At 44.2% G+C, this 27,042-nt stretch overlaps 1 protein-coding gene across 2 annotated transcripts; it reads right to left on the bottom strand.

Annotated features, from left to right (window-relative positions):
• Nucleotides 1-268: 268 nt before the first annotated feature.
• On the bottom strand, nt 269-26,728 carry rnf38 (ring finger protein 38). Of its 2 annotated transcripts, none has more exons than XM_078291430.1 (13): nt 26,629-26,728; nt 24,935-25,616; nt 13,039-13,100; nt 7,488-7,690; nt 6,965-7,334; nt 6,672-6,836; nt 6,183-6,353; nt 5,187-5,393; nt 4,882-4,985; nt 4,574-4,658; nt 4,032-4,153; nt 3,797-3,896; nt 269-3,565 (listed from the first exon to the last, which is right to left on the bottom strand). In XM_078291430.1, exons 2-13 carry the CDS (start codon nt 25,536-25,538, stop codon nt 3,503-3,505), a joined length of 2,256 nt encoding a protein of 751 aa, XP_078147556.1. In that variant the 5' UTR covers nt 25,539-25,616; nt 26,629-26,728; the 3' UTR covers nt 269-3,502. The 2 variants fall into 2 exon arrangements, with proteins under 2 accessions (XP_078147556.1, XP_078147558.1); XM_078291432.1 differs by having other exon boundaries at nt 5,187-5,378.
• Nucleotides 26,729-27,042: the final 314 nt, after the last annotated feature.

Below are 27,042 nucleotides of genomic sequence, written 5' to 3'. Positions count from 1 at the left end.
TCTGAGACCCTATTCCTAAAGGGACGTTGATCAGTTTTTCTTTTCAAACTGAATGAAAATTAAATTGGCAGGAGGACCTGGTTCACTGAACCTAAATTAGCACTCTAAGAGGCTGATGAGCACATTTGCTCCTTTATTTGCAACTTAACTTCACTCATTGACTTTAACAGGTCAAGGAAAAGGTAACAGATTAAGGATTTTAACCACATTGAATATGGCAGGGGACAAAAGATGCAACCACAGGAGGTTGACTAAGGGCTTCCTTGGTAGCAGACCCACAGTGCCACCAAGAGGTTAGTAGTGAAAACACCTCACAAAACCGCCTTGCATAATTTGAGTGGAGAAGAAACACTGAAAGTCAATGCAGTTAACTTTTTTTTTTTTTTTAAGTAAGTTAAATTTTTGAGAGATTAAATGAGGAATTGAGGACAAATTAACTGGAGAACACAATATATTAGAAGAAGATGTTATACATTTATTATTGAACCAGCCTTTGAAATCCAAAAGACAGGGGAAGGGATTAAAAAAAAAATCATTGCACTACTTAATAAAGTATTACTAGTAATAACTCTCATAAAAAATGTACAAATGTTTGTTAAAAATTTCATCATCATCATCATCATCATAACAGGCCTTCAAATGATTTTGGTTACAGATATAATACATAATGAAACTACTATGACACCATATTTCATGATAGAGTTCCATGTATTTTTTTAAGGAAAAATCTTGAAACAACCCAACAACTTATAAAGGAAAAAGTAAGCAAAATGAATTGATGAGCATCAATCATACTGGTTGCGCCATATTCTGAAAAGACATAAATAGTGGAACTGAGGTAATTGCTAGTGTACCAAGCAGAGGAAAACCAACCAACATAAAACAATCCTATGACACAAAATGGATGCCTACAGTAACCAAGATGACCTTTGACCCCCAAGCAAAAAAGTGAACAAGAAATATTGCATGGCTTTATACACTGACAACACTGAAGAAGAGTTTTTAGCATATAAAACGACGTTCTCCCCGGACATTGATTTACTGTCAGTGTGCATTTCCTCTAAATGCTTCAGGTTAAAAAGAATGTGTCGGTGTGATGCGGTGACAGTGGATGGATACAACCTGTACCTGGGGAAAAATGAGTTTTCATAAGAAGGCATCTCACATTTAAGACACTGCAGGTGCCTGGCTGAAATTTCCACAATACACTTCCTCTTATGCAGTCTCATTAGTCTCTGATCAGTCACAAGACCTATGTTAGGTTGTCATAAACTTGACACGAAATACCCATTGTGATACATAGTGATAAATTGCATTAGAAAGCCTGTACATAAGGTGAACATTGCAGGTAGGTTATGACAGGCTAACGTAGGCCTTACAGAGGTTAAGTATTTCTAAAGATACAGAGACCAAAAACTTATGGAATCAAAGGGATGTGCAGTGAGAAGATAAAGGGATTGACATATCGGGATGTGTGCTGGGAGTTGACATGGAGAATGTGTATTGGCAGAGTGTGCTCAGCAGACAGCGCATGACTCTCCCTATCCAGAAAATAGAGTTTCTCAATATTTCCCAGTCACTGACCCTGACTGCCTCATCTTAGCCTTGGCTGACGAAGCTACTTTAGCCTAAATGCGTTTACCTTCACAATCTATCAACACGTGTATGTTTGTGGCAGGCATACAATGTGTATCCCCAGTAGCAAACGACACTGCGCGACCAACACAGCATGCAACCACAGCCAAGAACCCTGATCTAAAGCCCTGTTTGAGAACAGTCTTTTAAATGCATCTGAATGGTTGATCTGATACACAGTGGTTTGTTCAGAAACGCTTACAGCTAAGCTACTTAAAGTGCTCGAGTGTCCGATCCACTCTCCGATCAGAAATGTGTCGATCTATCTGACTATGACCCTTACAATAAATCCCTTTAAACTCACTCCCTGTCTGTGACGGAGAAAACCTTGTATCTGTTTCTGCAAGCACTTATGGATCTGAAAAAGCTGCTTGGGTGCAAACAAGACAGATATAGAAGCACTTTATATTTTATCAATGGCCTTATTCCCAGAAGAAAGTAAGTGAGTTAAGTATGAATAAAAGTTTGGGTGAAATTTTCAATAACTGTTTTGCATCCACCCAGTCGGTTCTTTCAGATCCAATTGTATTCCCATGATGTGCCTTGGTGAAGAGCTTAGTGGATATTGTCTGGATAGAGATGGATCACCCTGAACTGTTTCCTCTAAGTTTGTTTTGAAATAAAAGCATAGATGTTTCTCAAAAGCCTCTAGTCTGTACTTGAAAACGGTGATGGGTAGACATGGAGGGATGAAATGATAAAGGAGAGAACGTAAGGATAAGATGTGTGGCCTAGGAAAAAGACGTGAGACGTGCATCCTCAACTTCTCAGGAACTGGAGGTGTTCCTTGTCCCCTGACTTCTCCTTGCCCTACCATTTGGACTTTTCATGTTAAAGTCTAATAAAGGTTACAAGAAAAGGAACAAATTTCGGCAATTTGTATGCAGCCCTGCAAAGGTCTGAAGCCACCCTCTACTCCCAGCGAGGCTGAAGTAGAGAGGAAAAACAGGAATCGGGAAGTCAGTGTACTGTACCACATGAACTGTATAAATAACACAGAGGAGGAGTAACACACACACACACACACACAAATGCATTCACACACACTTGCAAATGGACACGCATAGAGAAAATAAAGTATATTATTCACTTTTTTCACTGTTCCAACAAAGCTCAATCTTTGTTTGACACAGTGTACAGTATCTTTTGACTTGTTTTGACTCGATACAAAATGCTCTCGCGCAAGGAATGCTAGTATACACACACACAAATTAAAATTAAATGAACAATTTCGTTCCAAAACTGCAATTATAATGAGCCTAGTGAAAATGGACAGTCTCTCAAAGCCAAGGTGTGAATACTTAATTCTGATCAGAATAATAATAATGAAATAATCATAATCTTTGGACTGCCGATTCTCCCTCAGGGTTTGTTAGTACAACTATACAGAAGTTTTTCACTTAAGTCTTCTAAACAGATCACTTCAGTTTGGAAGGGCTGGAGGAGTTTAAAAATATATATTTATATGTCCACCTGCACATGAAGAGTGTGTGTTTGTGTGAGTGTGTGAGTGTGTGTGTGTGTGTGTGTGTGTTTTAAAGGCCATTAATAGCAAGGAGTAACCATGAGTAGAAGGCAGAGAGTAGTAGGGGCATAATAGTCCAAGTTAGGAGGCCTGGGAAGTCCAGCGATAAAGTGAGCACAAGTCAGTAGAAAGTTTCCCCACCCCTAAATGCTGATCCCAGGTCAGAATTACTGTTCAGTGTCCTGGGGGATAAACAGTAAAGGATTAAGACGCACTGGTCCCGGAGCTATGGCAGAATGTGTGAGCAGAGCCATATGATAAAAGGAGAGAAGTTCACTGATTGGTTGATACATCCAGAAGAGATTCAGTGATTGGGCGGTGGCTGTTGATGTGGGTCAAAGGTCACTCAGAATCCCGCTGGACCTCAGAGGCGTCAGCTCGACAGATAGGACAGGTCCGGTTAGCCTGGAGAGAGGAAGATAAGGATTGGAGGGTTAAAAGTTTAACAATATACCTAAAAGATCAATAAGCACATACACATTAGTGTGTGCAGCAAAGAAAAATGTCCTCTGACTTGATGTTTGCCTAATCTTTTCAAAAGTCAATACTAGGTTGAAAGCCACACTCGATAAAAGCATTGGTGGGGAACCGTTGATAAATTTACAATTATCCAAATATTTGAATGTCCTGACTCACCTTGAGCCACTTGTCGACACACTTGGCGTGGAACTCATGGTTACAGGGCAGCACCCTTAGGAGCTGGCGAGACTCAAAGTCACACATACATACCACACACCTGTAAGACAACACAAGGTTAGCACCACGCTATACAACAACTTAATAATAATAATAATAATAATAATAATAATAATAATAATAACTTCATTTGTATAGCACTTTTGTAAAAATGACATGGCAACATGATACTCACAGCGTTTGCTCAGACTGGTGGTTGTTGGGGTTAAATCTGTATGAAGGTAGCTGTTCTATATCTGCCTTGGTCAACCCACGGGGCTTGGCCTCTCCTAGACGCTCCGCTAGGTTCAACAGGGCCTGGAGGAGCACACACATGGCCAAAGGTTAGAGGTCAAAGTCAACGGTGGAAATGGCATGTACATCAGTGACGGTGTTAAAGACAGGTGGAAAATGGATTCTCATTGGTCTGTTTCAGGTGTTAATATGAGAAAAAATAAAAAGTAAAATAATCCTATTAACTGATTGTTAAAGTTGCTTGCAAACATAGAAAGTGAGTTAATGGCTCTTTCTGTAGGTGCAAGTATCTTAGTGTGTTTTACACTTTGTTTAATAAACATAAAGAAAGCAATTCACGTAAAAAAAGTTCAACAGAATGACAATTTTATTCAGAATCTGCTTTGTTCGCATTTGTTTAAGAAAATATCTAAGTGAAATCCTCATGTTTACAATGTGATAATGTTATCCTCTGCTGAATGTCGTAGCAGCAATCTGTCCTACCTCATAGTTTTCCACCTCTCCATCATCCACATCCAGCTCTAGACTGATAGTGGGGCCCACGGTGGGGGTCACTGGAAGCATGGACCTGAGATAGGGGGGTAGGGGAGGGGGGTGCCAAAAGAAGACAAACTTTAGTACTCAAGATTATATGCATCAACTCTCTGCAGTATACTTGCAAGTATGCCTACTCCAAATTTACCTACATAAGTTCATACACAGACATGGTGAGCATATTGGTCTACATGAGACTTCCTCTATAATCTCTTTTCTTGTTTTGGTACAAGCCAGAGGAAGTGGAAAGCACTTACAGGAAGTAAGGCAGGAAGCTGGGGTGGTAGGGCGATGGGGGTACAGCCTGCTGAGAGCGGTAACGCCGGCCTGTGATTCGCCGAGGCATGAAGTGGGGGTAGGGCTGTGAGAGGCGGGACAGAGACAAAAAATGCACTTATTTTAAGGACAGAAAAACAAAAATGTCAACATCAACAGACAATACATTTTTGTACTGAAATCGCATTTTGTACTGAAATCACATCAAAAAGTGGCTTCAAAGTGTGTGTGTGAGCATATTTAGGCAAGAGTGTGAGAGTTGTGTGTATTTTGTTCATGTGCTCACCACTGTAAACAGCTCCTGCGACAGGGGGTCATGGTGCGACAGGAACTGGAGCGGGGTGGAGGGGGGCAGGGTGGAGGGAGGCTGGTGGTGATGGTGGTGGTGGTGGTGGTGATGGTGGGCGTAGCTGAACCCCCCACCCACTGACAGCTGCTCCCCCAGAAGTTCCACTTCATTTTCAATCCTCTGTAAGGGCTGGAAAGAAACACACTGTTGTGGATCACGACAAATGAATAACAAGGGTTATGGCGGGACAACACCTTGGTAAAATAGTATTTGGAAGTACTTTTTATGGATAATTTTAGCCAACTCAGGTGTCAGATGGGCGCATTTGCCACAAGTACCAAAAAACAAAGACACAAATTTATCACAATCTTAAAAATTTGCATTATTCTAGTCATAAAGAAGTGTTTGTTTGCAGGTTCCGTGTATGGTTTCTGAAATTTGTGTTGTACATTGCTGACTTCCATAGATTATGTCTATCATTAAATTGAGAGAAAAGGCTATGACACATTGCTATGACACATTGATTTTTTTACAGGGGTAATGACCTAATGGTGTGATGCCAGACATAATTTAAGGTCCTGTTGAACTGTCACTGTCATGACATCCCCGATGAACATGTCAAACCCATGTCGGTAAGAAAATAAACAACTTATTATTCAACTTACACTATCTGAATATTCATGATACAGTATTCCCCACCCAACAGGTACTCCGAACAGGTTAAAACAAACATTAAAAACAGCTATTTATTGTCTGGTTAGGAAACACATTCAATAAAGAGTTATTTATGAGCTGGTACTCTTTAAAGCCTGTAAGAATGTGCACTAATAAAAAAGATTCACTTTGTAACAGCTGCAACTACACAACACAATTTATTTATTTATTGTAGGTCTCCCACAGTCCTTGTGTTGCCGTTCTTTTAAAGACAGAATGATACAAGTTAGTACAGCTAAATGGCAGGTCAACTACAAGCTACATAAGTTGCTCACTCACCGATCGTGGCTGTTGTGCCTGGAAGGGCAGGAACTGTCCGGGTGGGGGGAGGTGGGGTGGGTGGTGGGCAAGGTGGGGTGGAGGGGGCAGCAGGAACTGAGGGTCACTGGACAGCAGGGAGGGAAAGGCATAGGGAACTGGCAAGTGTTGCATTGAACATGCCTGTAGCATCTGGGAGAGGGTGAACAGGAAGAGAAAGAGAGGAAAAAGACAAGAGAAAAAGTTTGATTGGATGTTTTCTCAGTGTGGTGATTCTAACATGTGCATGCCACTTCTTGCCACAAGGTGGCAGCCAACATCAAAAAGCTTATCAGGTCATTTCAGCAGCAAAATGTTCTCCAGGTCTATTCTACTTTTTTCACCACTCTCCTTTTATTGGCTTTGTTGAGCAGTAGAACACTACGGATAAAGTACAGTATGAAGTGTACTTTTTTCTACTTGCAAACACACACACACTCTCATAAATGCACAATCATGCGCTCTTCTCACCGGGTGGTAGTGCTGTCCAGTGCTGAAGACCACGCTGCAGGCGGGAACCTGTTGTTGCGAGGAGCAGGTGGGGGGAAGGTGTTGACCGCTACACAAAGGAGCAGCCAGACCGTGAGTTGGGACAGGGGTCACTGTGTAGGAGACTGGGACGCTGGCCTGCTGCAGCTGGAGAGGAATGAGACCACAGTTAATATGCAGCCTCACACACACGCACACTAAACAACTACCGAACGTCTCCTATCTGTCTCACATATGTACACACCATCACATAGGAGGTATTCACAGATACACACCTGTTCATGCAAGTCCATGACCATGGCTCCTTGCTGCTGTTGCACGGCATGATGCTGCTGCTGATGATGATGATGATGGTGGTGAGCGGCCGGATGCAGTAGCCGCGGGGACAAGGTAGGGGGGTGGAAAGCCCGGGGCTCCTCCGGAGCTGCCCCCCCGCTCCCAGCTGAGGGGGGCTGACCGTAGGCGCTGGGTGTGTGTGTCGGGTATGTCTGGTGTGCGGTGTGGTGGGGGTTGTGGTGGTAGTTCTCATCCTGGAGCTCCGATAGCGACAGGCGAGGTGCAGGGCCTTGGGTGGAGGGGTGGTGATGAGGAGGCGGGTGACGAGCGGGTCGGGAGAGACGGCCGCGCTGACGCCTTGCCGGTGGGCTAGAGGTGGCGAGGAAAAGGAGGAGGGGTTACTTTTGTGACTCTCCACCAACTAAATTGTAGGGATCAAGAAACCCTGGCAAAACTGATGACATTTTCTTTTGAAGTTTTATTTTATTTTATTTTAATACAGATTTCATTCCCCCATCTTACCTGCGTCTGTGCCGGGCCGGTGTGTGGCATCTCTCCTGGTGGTAGTGTGTGTGGGGGTGAGGCTGCCTCCGACTGGGGGGTCCTAGCTCCCAAGGGCGGATGGGGGGAGAAGGGGTGGAGGGTGGAGGAGCAGATGAAGAGAGTTGTTCCAGGACAGACTGACTGGACAGCCTCTGGCGCTTTGGACTGGGGCTGTCCTCACTCTGCAGAGGGAGAAGGAAAGGGAGAGAGGGAGCGGGAGGAGGAGAGGGAAAGGGTGGAGGGAGGGGAGGGTGGGGGGTGAGAGAGGGTATGCGTATTGTGGTTAGTGACCCATAGCGCTCATACTTGTATCAAATAAATCAATTTCACCATGCTTTCCACTCCCTCTAGCCTACAATCCATACCATTGCGCAATCAGACACTACTCTCCTTTGTGACTCATGGCATTTCCTGTGTGCTCTAATGTATGTCTGTGTGTGTGTGTGTGTGTGTGTGAGTGTGAGTGTGAGAGAGTGTGTGCGCCGTGCACGCGCCGCTCCACCACCAGCGCTCTATGGCCCTGAGGGTTCAAAGTCACTTCCTCTTGGAGTGAGGAAATCCAAACACAGGACAAGCACTCACAGGCCCATATGAACGTCATACGTACACACCCTCAACTAAAAAGCTTGACAAATACTTTCTCAGAGAGCCGTGGCATAAAAAAAAAAAAAAAAAAAAGACTCACTCATACACACAAGTAGAGTGACATAGCTGAGCGTGTAGTCATCCAGGTTTAGTTCAGCTGTCCTGGAAGACTGATCATACACTCTCTTTTTCAATCCAATCAACTCATCTGTGAGTCACTTCACTTACTGGCAGTACTGACACACACACACACACACACACTCTTCTGTCAACTCTTAGTCACCCCTCCTTACTCAGACCTGAGCTGTACTCTGAGGAACATACAGGTTCCTGCAGAGACGCCACACACAATGTTTCCCCTTACTTACCAACTCAACACTTTTTTTTTTCTACTTACTTGATCCCCACCAACCCCAACCCAACCCCTCCCCTCAACGTGGGAGAGGCACGTTTTTAAAGTGTGATAAAAATGACTCAGCGGCTGTGACTTTTAACACACACACACACACACACGCACACACACACACACACACACACAGCTCAGCAGCCTTGAGAGCAGCATGATAGCTAACAGGAAACAGCTGGAGAGCAGGCTGCAGAAACACACACACACACACAGTTATGGAAACACCCGCAGACATGCGCAAATTTCACATTCACACATGGGCAGCTGCCACTGTTTGAGTTCTACAGCCTATAAAGAACAATACCTTCTGAAGCGGTTTTTGAAGCAGATTCTGCTGTTCTAACAAAGCTGAACAAAATGTATTCAGACTGTTACACCAAACACACTGTACCCACTGTAGCAATATCACTCTCTCTTTCTCTCTCTCTCTCTCTCTCTCTCTCTCTCACACACACACACACACACACAGCCACACACACACACAGCATTCATAAGGCGGCACTGGATTTGACCCGAGCTTGGCCAGCTTATGGGAAAACCTAATGATAACAATGACCTCACTTAGTCTGGGCTATATGATAGGAGAGGACTGGAGAGAAGAGAGGGGATCAAAAGAAAAGGAGAAGTAGATGAGAGAGAGTGAGAGAGAGTATAAGACAGAGAAAGAAAGAAAAGAGAGATGAAAGGCAGGGGAGGAGGAGGAGGAGAGGTCAGAAGCTTGGTGGAGCCTCAGGGCCCACCAGACCCCACATGACAGAACAGATTTGGGTCGCTACTGAGGGTTACACACTATGAGTCTGTGTGTGTGTGTGTGTGTGTGTGTGTGTGTGTGTGTGTGTGTGTGTGTGTCTGTCTGTCTGTCTATAAGCTGTGTGTAAATCACCATGACTGAGCATTTGGCTCCAGGGGGACCAGTGTATCAGCAGGCCTCTCCCTCTCCCACCTCCTGCCATGCCATACTACCTCTAAAAAAAGCCATCCTGCCCTTCCTTCTCTATTTCTCAAAAACACTCATTTGTTCGCTCATTCTTTCCTTCAGTGTTAAGTCATAACTACAACCATTTCCTGGAAGTAATGGCCTTATTTCTTTGGCAGTCAGCATTTGAGATGTGTAGTGATCCATGGGTTTGAATGACTCAAAAGTTTTTAAATAACAGACAAGGTACATAAACATGAGCACTAAGCAACTAACATCTGTTCTTTCCAGTTCATACAAAGAGGAACAGGCGGAGCCAACACAAGATATGCATTGCATTATGCGACGGGGAAGAAGGACTGATGACATTAGTACAAGAGGCCATCAACTTTATGCATGAGGTGTATTCCTTAAGCCCCACAATTTTAGCATCACAGTTGTGGTCCATTCAGTTTTAAACCAATCAATTCAGAGAGTTAATTTTCTTCAAAATTTGAAAACTTAAACTCTTTTGCCAAAATAAGGTTCTTCTTAAGTATATGAGAGAGAAGCATTTTCATCATACGAATTCAAAGTGAATTGACCCCAGCTGTTAAACATAAATGACAGGTTGCTTTTTTCATTGAATAAAAACAAATCTAGTAAAGCCTTGAAGTTGAGAGTAGACTAATTGTAAGATGATCCTCCCTGGCTTTTTAAGAATTTTAAGTGACAACATCTCTGGTGGTATTCGTGCAGAGAGGAGAGGTTAATGACTCTCAAAGGCTGCATACCTAACTTCAGAAACAAAAGTACTGTTTTTAATCCAATTCACTGACACTCCGACATGATGAAAAGATCATGGTACTCATTCAAAAGACCTATGCGCAGAAATAAGAAATGTTCATTTCCAAAATGCTAGACATCCGTAATTGGGAAAATAATCAGAACCTCAAGTTCATCTTTCAGCATCTCTAAAATTTAGAATATCCAGTCTGTAAAAACGTTATTTTTTTGTCGACTAAGGACTAAAGTTACCTACTATTCTTTAAAATGTACCATAATTGGAACAAAACTCTCCATGTTTATGTAGGCTACGTGATACTTTATATTTTCTTCCTCAATAGGCCAGAGTTTAATGGACTGGAAAAACCCTATCCTGAACTGAGCTACTCACGCTTTTTAGGGCCTATTTCATTAAAACAGATACAGGAGACATGGACTACCCACGCACATTTCTACACAGGATGGAGGGCACCAGTCATCCACCCCCACCCCCGACTCTCTCTTCCTCTGTTCCTCTCAACACCCCCTCCCTAGTCCCGCCCCCCCGACCCGACACCCCACAACCTCTCCACCAGTCTAGCCCCAACCCCGACCCCCTAGGGACATCCACTGTGCCCATTTTCATATCTAAGCCAGCCTCTTCCAATCCAAGCCTGAAATGTTCCCTCCTGCCTGCCCACCCCCCTCATCCCCCCTCAACAATCTCCTCCCATCCCCCCCTTCCTTCCATCAGATATGCTGAAGCCCCTCCAAACCCCTCTACAGTCGCTTCTTCCTCTCCCCCCTCCCCCTTCCTCTGCCTGTCCTGCCCAGGACCCCGGCCTGAAATCTAAGGGGACAAGACAAGAAGTTCTTAGACAGGACACACACACGCATACACACGCACACACACACAGTCTGTCTTAACACATGCAGAGTATCGCCCATTAGTATGAAAGTTTGATGGGCCTGTCTGCCCGCGTTAGAGGGAGGGGAGCAGTGTCAGACAAAGATATGTGTGTGTGTGTGTGTGTGTGTGTGTGTGTGTGTGTGTGTGTGTGTGTGTGTGTGTGTGTCCTCAAGCAATATAGTTTAACATGGCCTTATGTTCAGATAAAGTGCATCTTGTGAACATACACACACACGCCTGGTCCAAACATGCTTACACTAAAGCCAAGACAAGCCACAGACACAGACAGACAGACAGACAGACAGACACACACACACACACACACACAGAACTAGTCACTCCCAGCACAGCCCCAATACATTCTGTACTGCTCTATGGCTGCTATTACATTCTGCAATGCTCACAGTCTAGGGACCACACACACCCTCCCATTCCTTTTCACTCTGTCCACATTCGACATGCACACACACCAAGCTGGACAGACATCCCGAAGCACTGAGAACGGACACACCCTCCCACATTCTATTTCACTCTGTCCACATTTGGGACGCGGGCACACACACACATATACACACACACACACACACACACACACACAGGAAGTGTGGAGAGCAGCTGTTCTGGTTTTGCCGTCAACACTGAGAACCAAAATAAAGAGGCCCCAGCCCAGAGAGTGCATGCTAACACACACACACACACACACACACTCACACAAACCTAAACCTAAGAAATATGCTTGAACCCAGACGACTCCTTTCAAACATTCATGCACAAGAAATTGCGCATGCATGTGCACACTGCACATGGAGCAAATATGGTCATTTGCTTTTACAGATTCATTAATATTTGCAGACATGCTTCCACTAACACTGAAACACAAACACACACATACACACACACACACACACACTTCGCCCTCCCCCACTTATTTTTTTTTCCATCAACAAGATTTCAAAGCCCATTTTGTTTCCTCTGCCACTGTTCCTCCCTTCCTTCCCCTCCCTCACTCCCTCCCTCACTCCTTCCCCTCCTCTTACACCAACCAAGTCCCACAGCTGGAGGTGAAATCATTAGCAATACCCCCTCCCTCTTTTTGTCCTCGCCTCCCTCCCTCCCTCCCTCCCTCCCTTCCTTCTCTCCCTCCAAGCTTTCTGCAACACCTTCCTCAGCATCCTGCCTCCCCTTTTCCCCTCCTTCAGTGTTTTTCTCATCGTGTGCTCTCTTTTTGCACAGGCCTTCTCCTGTGATGATGACTATCATTTATGGGAGTAGGCTTGTACACTCAAATTTATTTATTATTTTATTATTAAGTATGCTGTTATGATCCACAAAAGTATGTTTTTAACATACCATCAATTATATTTTACTGATTGTTTTAATAGTTGTAATGTTTGTGTTCCTAATAAAGATTATGGAAGTTAACACCATATTTTTATTTTTTCCCCCTAGAAATTCGATTTCACAGTTTTAGCTAAAGAGTAAGTAATCACACCGAAACACAAACAGTAAATGTAGTAGTAGTTTTCACATGAACCGTGGCATGTGCAGATAAACCGGGTTATGTGGGAATTTTGCGTCGGGAAATGTACAGATTGACTGTTAAATCTGTACAGTGACCGTTTGTCCACATAAACTGTTACATATAGCCTGCAGTATATTTGTGTGTGTGTGTGTGTGTGTGTGTGTGTGTATGTTAGTGTCTCATCCCTTCATTCTGTGTCAGCTGAGAGAACATTTCCTCTAATATTTGAGTCATAGTACAGCATGGTCCCAGTCAAGTGCCACAATTTTCTACTTTCTGCAATTTTTTGCAGTTGACATGGAACTGAAAGCTGAATGTAGAGCTCCATCTCTGTTCTTTGGTGTGTGCAACTTCAAAAAACATCTGATTTGATCTTCCTTATTTGTATCCCTGTATTTATTGTGTTGTTGTGAATATAAATAAGTTATTCAAATGTGCACATCTTACCTTGTCGCTCTCCTCTCCATATGCATGGTCCGGGTGACAGTGGTAGGACCCTCCAATGGCTCCTACACAGAGAGAGGGAAAGAGCAGAAGAGAACAGAGGGTCACACACAGTGACTCACCATGTGGCTAATCTGTGGTTTAAAGCCTAATGCTTATCACCTGCACTTTACAATCATACAGATGAAGTCTTATACATGCACTGCAGAGGCTTGACAGGGATCTACACCTATACATTCTCCATTTTAAAATTCCATACAGAATTTAATTTTGAGAATGAATTTTACGATTTTGATGATTGTTTTATAAGATTTATAAAATTGCTGGGCTACAAAAATAAGATTCACAATAAATATCACAATATGTGAAACAACACTGGGTCTACAACTACATGAAATGTGTAGTCATATGTCTAGTCAGAACTGAACCACAGCTTTTTTTTCCAAATCTTTCCAGGTTTTTATCGACTTCCAAAACTGAGGCTTCTTAGACCTGGTAATTATCAAGAGATTTTTCCCATACTCTCCCATACATACAGATCTGCTCAGGAACTCATCCCTAACTCTGTGGTTTAAGCCCAGTGATAAACTCCTCCTTATAGACAAAGTCTTCTCCCTGGTCTGCATGAATTTGAATGGGGTTGACTGGCATGTGCTACTGTATTAAACCATCTCTGCTCTCAATTCATCTCTCCATTCCTAACCTCCTAAATGTCACTACAGGCTGCTACTGAGTCAAAGACACCGTCAAATACAATAAGACAAAACTGGCCGGGGCAAGACAGCAATCAAAAATGCCTAAAAAGCTATTTTATCAAAAAAGAACCAAGTCTTGTTGTTTACAAATTTTTACAGTTCAAGTTCATTATCAGGGAAAATCCAATATTGTTTTGTGAGCTCATAGAGATGCTCACAGTTTACTCTTCAGACTAATACTTTGTGGGTTGGCTTTATCCATATACATTTAATCCTTTTGTTGTTATTGTTCTCATGGAACTGGATTTAAATACAATGACAACATGTTTGTGAGAAGGGGTCCTGATCGTGTGTGTGTGCAGCACAACAGGAAAGTGAGTGAAATGCATATGGTATAGCCTTGTCTCTAAGATCAGAAGCAGTAGGCGTACACACACACACACACACACACACACACACACACACACACACATGGAGTAAACACAGTAATCCTGGATTAGAGAAGCTTTCTGATGATACCGCCGCTTGCATCACCGCTAAGACTTTTACTCTTTTGTTTTTCCCAATCCTTTCATCTTTTTATCGTCTATTCTGTTTGTTTTGGCTTTTGTTTTTCCTTTTGTCTCGGGCACGTCTTTAGCTGGGGACGTCCCTGCCACAGATGGTGGCAGTGGTATACAGTCCAAGGGTAAGCACTCCCAAGGGCACTCCAGGGAAGGCTACCTTTACGATAGCGAGGAGGTGAAGAAAGACAGACTAGAAGGGAATAGATGCAAAGAGCCTTTTGGAGAGCATTTTTCACCTCTCTGCTGTTTGTTTGTGGGGTTTTTCTGCTCACAGCTTCTCTCTTTGAAGAGGAGCTGTGATTGACAACAAAGGAGAGAGGGGAAGAGAGAGAAAGAGAAATAGAGGCAGACAGAAAGAGAGATTTTCACAACTGAATTCCTCAATCCTTAAAAAAGCCTTCCCCCTCTCATACCCCAATCCCTGGAGCAGGCAAAATAAATGGATTTAAAAGGTTCAGGTAAGTAAAGCTTATATTAGTGTAGTGAAAACCAGCTAAAAGGCTATTTTCGCAGAGGTGATTTGGGAAGGAATACTGGTGAAGCATTCAAGAGACTACTGCATAGCGGTCTCCTGTACGACACTCATTCACCAATCACAATAGGCAAACTCACTTGCTCATTGTCAGAGTCCGGCAAATTGAGTCAGAGACGAGTCATTCAGTCGGAGTCACTCTATGGAGCATAACATAGGAGCTACAGAACGGGTTTAAAATGTTTTCGTGACATCATGTCCACGGGTAGAAAAACACACACACTGCATACAAGGCAAAGTGTTCACCATCCTAGACAGCTTCCAAGTTTAGGACAGTTTTTGCTGAACACTGTGATTGCAATATGATTTGCAATATATGGGCACACAGGGATTTCTTCTTCTACACTTAAGTGGTAGATACACTGTGCTCAAACAACTGGAGGGGAGGTGCTGATGTAAATGAACATATGATCCATGTAAGATGAAGCATCACGCTGTCTCCATTAAAAACTGCCCGATGAAGGGTCTAGTGACTGAAACATAGGGCTGGACGGTATACAGAAAATGTATCGAAACCAACACTACAAATCTTTTACCGACCTAATTTTCCACGTTGGTATGTTCAGTAAATACATTCCCCCAGTGTGTGTGTTCCTTTAATTTAAAGCTGCTACCAGTAGAACGTCAAACTTGATGACTTTGGCGATTCCTTGAGTCCCTTGGTGGTATAGGGCCGAAAAGACGACTCACCATTTGTTCTCCCTCTGCAGACTGCAGAGAAGGCGAATATGTATACAGAAGAGGTGATGTCAAACTACTATGATGCAAACTGAAAAATACAACTGGAATAAACTTGTGTAAGGAGACGAGTTATTTTTCCCCGCACAAGACAGTCAGTCAATCAGTCAGTCAAACGTCCCTCTCTCACCTCGTATTGAGTGATGCTCGTTTGCTGGGTACATAAGTCTAACTGCAGTGGCTAATCTTGCATTCTCCACTAATGGAGAATGCAATATTTGTGCACCAAGGTAAAAAATATTGTTGTTTCATTTATCATTATCGAGGTAACTATGATACCATGATTTTAATAATAAAGATGGCTTGTTGGTGCAGAGTGTGTGGTGCGTCATCTTCTTCTACACGAAATATTACAAACGGATGTGAATAAATATGAAACATTTTCTCAGATACAAGACTTGATTTGTGCAGGCCAGGGATTCTGCACAGCACGATAATACCTTATTTAAGAAGATATCTGAATCACCTTAATTATTGTTATAATTTTAGAAATGTGCAGCCTTCCTCTCATTCTCTAGTGAATAGATGCAAAGTGGGAGCTAGGCCTTGAAACAGCAGCACAGCTCCAAAGACGCTACAGACAACACTTCAGAGTGGTGAGACTTAAAAGACGAGAAGCAGGGCGGGACTGACTGCATGGAACACACTGTGACCAGTAGCTCAGCACAGAGTACACACAAGCACAACACACACACACACACACACACACACACACACACACTTCTATGGTCAAGAGTTGTGCTTCAGGAAGATACTGGGGTAACACATACATACACAAAGTAGGCAGACGAGATTGGATGTCACTGTTGCAAATCTTGGTGGATAAGGGGATAAACAGTGGAAAGAATGGAAGAGAAGGAGGGGTGGAGGAAAGGAGAATGCAAGGCTGTGGTGAGGAACGCATAGGAGCAATAATAAAATCCTCCAATTAGAAATGAATGGGATTTATAAGTTTTTTAAAAAAAGCTAAAAAAAAAAAATAATAATCAGTTCCCTGAAAATGGAGGAGAAAGGAAATAAGCTGAAAAAAAGGCAGAGGTAAAGAAGATGCCTTGGAAGGAGAGTGAAAGACAAGAATAGGATGCGAGGAGTGGATGGAGAGGTAGTGTGAAGGAGAGAAAAGACGAGGGGAGAGAAATGGGGGGGGGGGGGGGCAATGTGGAGAAGGAGGGCAAAGAGGAGGTGGAGAAGAAGAGGACGAGGTTGGGAATACGCATGGGGGGGTGAGGGCAATGGGGAAGAAAGAGAGATGGGTTGAAAATAAAGGGTGGAGGAACAAGACATGATAAGGGAGAGGATTGGAGGGAGAGAGAGATAGAACAGTTAGAGAGAGGGAGCAGGGTGGGGGTTGTGGCTTCCCCTCTTGACTGCTATTGATTTTCTGTAAGCCTGAGAGTGCATCAGCTATTTCTATCCATTTCCTCCACCTCTCCCCTCCTCTTTCCCTCCCTCTCTCATCCCTCTCTCCCCCCCTGCGCTCTAGCTCAGACACCCTCCTCACACCTCCTCCTCCTCTCTCCCATCCTCCTTCTCACACTCTCCATCACTTCATCACCACCCCTCCCTGCCTCCGATCTATTTCCCTATCTGCCGGCCTGTCCCTCTCCCATATATTCCTCCTGCTTTATCGCACGACATCCACATTTCCTTGCTTTCCCTATCGCACCATCTCTGTCCACGCTCTCTATCACATCCTCTCTCTTGCAGTCTCCCTCTCTCTCTCTCTCTCTGTCAACAGAGAAAAACACAGGAGATAGTGGATGAATAGAAAGATAGATAAGAGAGGGTGGATAGAGAAGTGACAGGCTTACTTAACAAATTACCAGCTCAACACTAACAAATGGCGAAATGGACAGAAGCCTGGTCGTCTGCTGCAGAACTTGCACCAATGCCTCTAAGACCTATTTATACAACATATAGAGAAAGTAAAGAGAATTTCAGCCAAGCTTTATGTGTAACCCACACACACATATACACACACACACACACCTCTCACGTCACCCCGCCCCCTGAACACATGTCACAGCACACTTCACACCCTAGCGCAGAGCAGAGTCAAGTAACAAGCTGGCATACAGGCTTAAAATAGGCGGGCATGTTACGCCTGCCCAGTCATTACCTGCCTAACACCGCTTCACAGAGACCTGACGGCAAGGGTGTGTATAGAAATGGGAATGATTCTCCCTCTCTCCCACTTCAGTGCCCTCCCCCATCCATTTATTGTTCTCTCCATCTCTCATCTTTCTCTCCATTTTTCCCGTTGCAGTTCTTGAGGTCGCTCCTCCATCCCTCGCTCCTTGCCTTCCAACCCATTCTCTTTATTTGACTCCACACCTTTCTTAATCACCCCTCCCTCTATTCAATCACAGACATAAAGGAAGAAGAAGCCCCCACACACGCGCGCACGTACCTCAGCATCTTTTATTATGTGGTTTCAGTCAAAGGACCTTTCAAGACACAGTATATTCAATGATATGCCATCATTCTATCTCCCTTTTCTCTCTCGTTTTCGCTTCCATCAACTTCTTCTCAGTGCAGTGGTAGCAGAAAGTTTCCTAGGGTGACGTCACTGTGTGTGTGTGTGTGTGTGTGTGTGTGTGTGTGTGTGTGTGTGTGTGTGTGTGTGTGTTTCTGACAGTCCTGTTCCTGCTCCCAGCCCACCCAGGCAGCAAGTAAATAAGGCACGCGCAGTCGCGCACATACACACATCCAGAACCGAGTATATGTATATGCACACACACACACACACCACATACACCCAACCACTCCTTCACACTTCTTATTCCTTCTCACTCCTCCTTCTGTCCTCACATTCTCCCTCTCCTCCTCCTCCCCCAATGAAAGACAGAAACCAGCAGAGAGAGAGAGGGAGGGGTACTGGGAGTGCAATGCATGAGTGTTAGGCGAGAGAGAGGGGAGAGAGAAATGGACAGAGCCAGAGACAGATGACAGTCTTGATCCCTTCACTCCATTATAAATCTCTACACTACCCCCAGAAACTGAGCTCACAACTCATTTCAACTTCATTCTGAAGAGCTAATTGGAAATAGCCTGTCAGGAATTGCATATCCTGGTATTTGGGCCGGCCAATGCATGATTTATGGCCCAGTATCAATGTCAATACATGAACAGAAAATAAACAATACTTTATATGAATTCCAAAAAATATTTTTTGTGTGTGGAAGTTGAGATAGTCATCTTGTTGATCATTATTCCTCAAATTTGGCTCAAATAGTGGCTATTTGATCATTATACATTTTGTAAGCATAGGTGCCACTTCATTTAAATGGAGGAAATCTCTTATCATTTTGAAACAAAACTATGCTGATACCTATGAAAGGCCTGTGATATTATTGCAGTAATACCCAAGATGGTGTTCTTTACAGTGTTTATGGGTATGACGGAGAAGCAATAGCTTCAACCTTACCAAAGTACCCATAATCACAGTAAAAAACACACTCATGGGTATTATGGTTATACAATAGTCACCAATGCATGTGTACTGGTTTCTCCAAAGCAGTATATAAAAACAGGAAAAACTAAGAGGGATCCCCAACTAGCTCCATGGTTACTAGCAACCAATAAAGCACAGTTAGACATACTTTAGGGGAATTAACAGCACAGTCAAACTTGTTTTTGACATATCAGATTGCTTCGGTGAAACTACCCATTGTATAGTAGGTGATATCAGTGATATCAGTGTATCAATATATGTGCTAGCCTCACGGACCACATCTTAGTCCTGATTTGAAATGCAAAACATTTCAGATAATATTAAAAGCTGACTAGTGTCAGCCTCCCTCCCCAAATAGACCTCCTCTAATTTCCCTTCTAATCCAATGAGTGGCTAAATGAATAAGGCTCTTTACATTCCAAACAAACACGTTGCTTTGTGTCAAATATTTTGTGTCTACAACATTGTGTAGAACCACAACAAACTTATTCACTACCTCAACCAACACACACACACACACACACACACACACACACAATCTCGCAGTGGGGTACTCGGTGCAAAGAGGGCACACACATACATGCAGTGCCAACTCACTTTGCATAACGGTTACAACAGAGGCTAAAAGAGGACAACAAGAGAGATGGAAATGGGGAAGGACACAGAGAGGGGGGTTCTGTTGAAATGACAAGCAGAAGCTGAAAATGGTAACGAACTATTGAGACACAGAATAGCTACAAAAATAACTAAGGGCTAAAATACGGAGGGAGAGAGTGAGAAACGAAGAAAAGCGAGTTGATGTGGTTTGTACCCCTGGCTGGTGAGAACTAACTCATCAACAGGGAGAAGTGGAAAAGATGCCAAGAACATGAGCAGCCAACCTCTCCCTCCCTCCCTCCTTCCGTTCGACTCACTCAACATTCATCCGTCCCTTTCTCACACGCTCACTTTACCTACACTTGCAAACTTACTGCCTCTAGTCTCTGCTCCCGCTGTCTCTCTCTCCCTCCCTCCCTATCCATGCCTACATTTGCTCCCAACCAATCTTTCTCCTCCTTTCTTTCGAGTCACACTCTCCCCACCCCCTCCCAGGTTGCACACTCCCTTCCTCTCTATAAAGCATGCTTCCTCTCCGTCCTTTGCTTACACCAACACTCACGACGTCCTCCAGCTCTCTCTCACAGTCAGCCTTATTCAATAAAATTTGCTCACGTCCTCCTTCTGCTAACTCCCTTGCTCTGGTCTAATTATCTCTCTCCCTCCCTTTCCCTTCCTCACCCTCTTCCTCCGCCTGACCTTCCTAAAACCCATGCATTACGCTCCCTCCCTCCATCAACCTATGTACCTCTCTAATCCAGCCCACTACTCCTTTCACAAACCAACTCTCCTCTTTTCCCCTCACATACTCCCCCTTCCTTCCCTTCCAGTTTACTTCACTCTTCCCCTCTCCCTAACTTGACCTCCCTCAAGACTTTTCCAGCGCTCTTCGGCGTCCTCACTCTCTCTCCCTCTCTCTGGAGCACATCTTTTCTTTTGAGCCAGGTCAAAGCTCATCCCTAAGTTAGGGCTAATTTGAGGTCACTCTCCTCCACCCCCCAAGGATCCTATCTTGCTGACCAAGCTGACTGCTTTGTTGTTTACTTGGAGTGACAAAGTAGCAAGGGAACCCCCCCCAAAAAAAGTGTTTCTCTCCAAACAGGAGATGGTTGCCTGGGTGATTGGACAAAGGGAAGTAAAAACAGAGTGCATGTTTCCCCTTCTGTTTTAGACAGAGGAGTGGAGAGGATAGGAGTGGAGGGGTAAAGGTAGAGTGGCAGAGAGGAGCGGCTGTCCCTCTGCTGCTCTGAGCAATCCATTAAAACGATCCCTCCATTAGACAAATGCGAGGGCTGAGGATGAGGACAGAGAGAGTGACCCAGAGGGAGATAGGAAGGGGGGGGGGCATAAAGAGAGGGAGGATGATCCAAAGGGGGGCAAGAAATGAATGAGATGGCAAGAGGACAGGCCGTGACAGAAGTGGGTAGGCACCAGGATCGGATATCAGCTGCTACAGAGGACGTTTTTTGTCTGATGTGAACCGATCTGGCGGCATTTTTAAGCATTTGTTGGGAAATTTCATCAAAACCCCTTGCTTAAGTATTTACTCATTTTCTATCCTTTTTCCCCTCTGGGGATATTGTTGCCCTTTTAATCTCAACTTGGGGGACATGAGCTTTCAGGAGGCTTTTTGCCCCTTAGCCCATGTTTATTTCCTGCCCTGTGAACAGAGGGAGACAAACGAGAGAGAATGATGAAGACAAGAGGAAAGAGAATTATAAGTGTGACATGAATAGCATGAAACACAGGTGAAAGAAAAGGGGACAAAATAGTAGAGATCAAAGGAGACAGAAGAAACTACAGGGAGAGGAGAGAGGGGAGGGGATCGAAGAGAGGAGGACATCATTAGCTTTCATGCCCAACGCAGGTGACTGGCGTGGGAAGAATAGACCAAGTATCTCTCTTTCTCTCTCACTCTTCCAAACAACCAGGACCCATTCTGGGAAAGGGACGAGGGGCTGCTGTAATAATAAAAGGTGTGTAGCGCCGGGAAAGGTCCAACTAGCCAGCTGCTTCACTCTTGTAAGAGAATATTCCACTATAAATTAGTCCCCATCCTACACCTAGCTAAGCTAACAATAAAAAAGTACTCAAGAATAAAGCAAGGGGTTCTCTCAGCTTCACACCTCCTAAATGAAACCTTTTTATGCTTTTGCACTTTTGCTGCAGTCAGATTTTCTTATCTTCTCTTGCTTGCACACAGTACAAATAGAAATATGCACACACACGCTTCTGTTCTTTCAGGACTACTGTTCTTTTGTGTGGTGTGCATTTCCAGTCTGATGGAAACTAGTCCAGATAGTGAGTGAGTGTCTATAGAATCTCTAGCCAGTGCCTCTCCCCTCTAGATCGAAATCCATTTGGATGGAAATACAATACGGTCATTCTAGCCATCAATTTGTGCTATTCTACATGTCATAGCCAAGCTACCAAGGGAGAGCCGGGGTCAAAGGTCACAGCAGACCAATACACTTACAGGGTTGCTAGTTCAACTTCCTTGCTGATGCAGTGTGACTTGACAAACTGTTGTTTTTTTCCTCCTCTAACGATCCCTTGTTTCTCTGCCTTTCCATACCCCAGCTCTCTCTCTCTCACACACACACACACACACACACACACACACACAGCTTGGTTTCCCGGCTGCCCAGCAAGCCTATACACAGCTAGACGTATGACACAAGCACTGCTAGACAACCTGCGGGCTGGGAGTCCAGAAAGAGCCTTTGTTTGTGTGCGTATGTGTGTGTGTGTGTGCATACGTGTGTGTTCAGCTGCGAACGTTTCTTTTTACTCTCCCTCTCCCAGACAGGTAATTCCAGTCTCCATACATAGCTTGTTGTTCAGTTTCTCTCACAAACGCACATGCACACACTCCTATTTGTAATACTGCATTTCATTAAATGTATTTGGCTTGCTCAAATGCAGGCAAGATATAGCCTTGGCCTACATCTATGAGTAGACCTAGGCCTAATCCTAGGCTGATCATATTCTCTTAAAGTGAAAATCGACCCTATAGAAAAAAAAACATTCACATGTGTTTTGCCCATGATGCAAAACTTCATTCAATGTTTATGAACATGAGCAACGCTTTCAAAAACTAGAAACCAGAGACCCAAGACTATAACAAAGACAAAAACCTTGAGCTGCTCCACTAACAGTGAATTCTGAAAATGGACTTTGTGGAAAAATAAAATATAGGTTTATGTTTTCACATCCACATTTATTCCATTGTAGAGCTGACTTGCGTGAACCAAAAAGAAACACTAAACTAACCCTACTGTCTCTACAATGCCTGCTGCGCACTGTCAATGAAGCAGGATTAGTCCTGTATTGCCATCAAAAGAATCTTGGCAATCTTGTTTCTAGCGTTGAGACAGACTTATTCAGGTTCACAAATCAGGTCTGAACTATCCTTGATCATCAGATGTGTGAATTCTGCGTTAGGGTGCCTTTTCTCTCAGAGGCTAAAACAAATGAACCGACGATCAGGCAAAATTGATCAATGAGCAACGACAGCCATGGGTAGCCAGTCTCAGTTGATCTCCATTGTTACATTTGCATGCATGACAATTATTTCCAACACGTAGAATCAGTGTCAGTAGTCAGTCAGCTCAGGAAAACCCAGCCAATCACTGCAACTCTGCACTGCACGGCTTTGGACATTTCCAAGTTTTGTTGTAGGGATGACAAAGTCAAGCTCCTGCCTAAATTACAAAATCTGAGACCACCCTACTAGTTTCCTCTGAAACTTCTTCTTATATTTAGGCTACCCCTTAAATTTTGTTATTCATTCCATTTTTCCCTTAAATCAGTTTCAGCCAGAGACAAGCATGTATGGTAAATTAAACTGACTGTTCATTTAAGCATTTAAATTTACTTCATTAAGAAATGGCCATCAAACTAGTTATTATCATTACACCATTACATTGTTTTACTGTTGTGAAACATTTTGTGCAAGCTCAGAGCAAGCCTTGCACATGTTCCCCAAAGGACCACACCATAGCCGACCACGACAGACTGAGCGTTTCCCCAACCTGAGTAGCCTGTTAGGTGTGCTTGTAGCTTTAGTGAAAGAGAAGCTTTCCAATGGTGTCGCCGAGTCTGAAACTCTAGCTGTGGTGTTTCTATGTTGCCTGGTTCACTGCACTGCAGTTGCTGTGTGAGAGCACCCTCAGATGCATTCTATACCCACCAGCAGTCCACACACACACACACACACACACACACACACACACACAAGCCAACCAACAAGTTAAATCTAGGTTTGCACTATAGTATACAAATATCATGGATGGCTTGCCCAGGGTGTGTACGAGTTAAGAATCCCTCTCTCTGAAACAGAATATGCCCCTCCAGCACATAGGAGATTATCCGTCTGTTAATTATTACATACAGGCCATGTCCAACCTCTTTCATATAACATAACACAAACTATGTGTCAGATACTCTTATCCAAAGCACTACACCAAGTGAGTATTTACGATATGACGAATGCATACATTTTTAGTATGGGTAGCCCCAGTGGAAATTCAACCCTTACCCCCCAAAGGGTTACTGCCATACTCTACCCACTAAGCTACACAAGACCATATACATAAAATGAACATTAGAATCCTTAAAGGAAGCTCTATGAGGAGTTGCCTATCTTTCCTCTGTCTTTTTCACAACCTCTGAGCCCATGCAGCCATAACCCTGTGCTTCCTGGTAGCATCATGTGGGCAGCTCTGTTACCGTGTGCTTTTGTGTGTATACGAGAAAGAATAGACCATGTCCAATTTAGACGAAAATTTGCCTATGTTACACACCATAAGGCCTGTTACCTAGCTACGTCAATATTTGACTAGTTGAGTAAAAGAAGACATGCCACAGTGTCTTATTTAAGACACACAGTCTGGGTGACTAACTATTCACAGCAGTTGAATGAGCTTATGGCTACCCCTAACCACATCACAAGCTGCTGTTGTTCATTTACCTACCGTATGTGTTAACTGTGTATTATATCCAGACTGCAGCTCTGTGGCAAGCACATAAAACATCCTGTCTAATTAGAAAACAACTAATGTGTTCTCACACACACACACACACACACACTATTGCCATGCTAACCCCCGGACACCCCCATCCCCTCTGCTCGCCTCTCAAACGCCTCGCCACAGCAGCAAATTAAAACAGCTCGACTTCTATATGGTGGGTATGCGTTCAGCAGAAGAGAAAAGTCTAAGTAATGAAACGCGTGTCCCTCTTCCTTTCTTGGTCGAGGGGACACTGCCGTAACCACACACACAGTCAGTGACAATCACAGGTGGGGGACATTTACCTGCCGCCGAGATGCGGTGCGCTCCGGGGGCCGCTGAAAGCCTCTGAATACCGGGAGAGGCGTTAGTTCCGGGGGCTCGCTGCTGGTTCTCCGAGTGGTTGCTGTGAGCTCCAAGTGGTGCGCACCCGGCACCGTGCTGCTGCTGTTGATGTTGATGTAGTTGCTGCTGCTGGTGGTGGTGGTGGTGGTTAGATCCCATGACTCCGTTACCGGTAATTCCATTACCATTCCCACCACCGTACTGCTGGTAGTATCCAGACCGGGAACGCGATCGAGTCCTTGGGGGCTCCATGGCCATTTGGTGGGGCTGGTGGGGATGAAGGGGATGGAAGAGGAAAGAGGAGGACGAGGGAGGGGATTGCGGCGGAGAACCGTTGGTGGATCCGGGCTGTACAAAGCCCCTAGCGCCGCTCTGGCTGTAACTATAGCCCCCGAGTCCTCTGCCCCCCTCCGCGCCCCCGTACTCTGTTCGCTCCGCCGATTCCGCCGCCCCCGCCTCGTCGAATAAATCAGCCCCTTTAGGGACGGGCTCCGGGGTGGAGGGCAGCCGGGGGTAAACTCTAGGCTCCTGAGTCGTTGGTTGTCCAGCGGCTGCGATTGGCATTTCCTTTCGGGGGATTTCCTCTCTTTCTTTTTTGCCTTTTTTTCTCTCGTTTCCTCTCACAGAAGAAGCTTTTAGACACTGTTTAAAAATACAGAGTTGAACACAGGCTAACAGTTAAACTGGACCGGGAGATACTTTGTTTCACAGCAACGATATAAATCGAAAACATTCACCACATAAAACCATGTCAGCGCAAACACTTAACGTTAGCAGCGCCTGTGTTTATTTTGACAAGCAATTTTGTTGTAACTTTAGGTTACTTCCCCCAAGTTTGTCAAAGTAACAACCATCCACAGCACAATTCCCTGAACTGGTGAAACAACTGAACAACGTTTCATACTAAGATATCCCAAATATCTCCGGTACTTTTTATATGACCAGAAGTGTGGGCGAGTTTATAAATAGATTGGGAACTAAACACTAAGTTCCATAGAAATCTAACGTTAGTCATTCTGGCTAACGACGGTAAGTTCACAACAACCCAGGAGCAGGCACGGCCATGGCTCGCTAGCTACATTAGCTAACGTTAGGGGGACGTGCTAGTGCGCATAGCATACAATGGTAAACAGGTTAACACGCTTGTTCTAATCGTACCATAACATCGTAAGGATATGTGATCGTTTTTTCATAGCAGTGTCTATCCCCGAGCTGAGTTTAAGGTAACTTTGGTCACTTTTACAGCCATTTAAACTTGTTAAGCCAGTCTGCGTAATGTCGTTCGCTAGCTGGCAAGCCGTATCAACCCCTCCTCCTCCCCCGACTAACACAGAGAAAAATCCCGTAGCTAGCCACCCACGCCTCGATTCCCTTTAAATGGCTTGGATAATAGTAACAAAATAAAAAAGCAGTGGGTGAAAACTTATTCAGTGTGAATTCATTGCGTGAGTTAGGGTTGCCGGTTAGGTCTTTCCGTTGGAAAAGGGCAGAACAGCAAAGCGCGCAGGAATGGATAAAAAGTGGTCAACCTAAAATTACAAAGAAAGAACCACGGCTAAAATTAATGCGATCTTAAAGAAGAACCCCGCCTCTAAGTCTCCATTGAAACACGCTCTATTTCCCCCACCATAAGTAGTTTTTTGTAACAACTTACCTTCAATGTGCTCTCCTCGACTGTACTCCTGACTCGGATCTGTCGATAATATTGTGAGCCGTATGTGTGAGTGTGTATGTGTGTGTGTGTATGCGCCCCGTGTTCGCTTGGTGTCAGCGTGAAATGTGACAGACCGTCAACGCTCAAGTCGGATTTCACTCAGGCCTGGCGCATCGAAACCAGAACACAGAAAGTGTTTGTAGTTGTTTTCTCGCAAGCCATTCTCACACAATCACCGGGCCACGAAACAACTTTGATATGTGTCTGATGTGGTTTAATTTTTGTTCCATTCTTTTTTTGTAACCACGATTAAAGAGGTTATTCCGGTTATACGGATTTGTTGAGGATCGGCAATCGATTAGTTTAGCCTGGTAAATCAGACGCTGTGGATAGCAGAGAGGCAGGCTAAAAGGG

The sequence above is a fragment of the Centroberyx gerrardi genome, chromosome 3 (genome assembly GCF_048128805.1).
Source record: "Centroberyx gerrardi isolate f3 chromosome 3, fCenGer3.hap1.cur.20231027, whole genome shotgun sequence".
Lineage (NCBI taxonomy): Eukaryota > Metazoa > Chordata > Actinopteri > Beryciformes > Berycidae > Centroberyx > Centroberyx gerrardi.
This window is presented reverse-complemented; position numbering and strand designations above follow the sequence as displayed.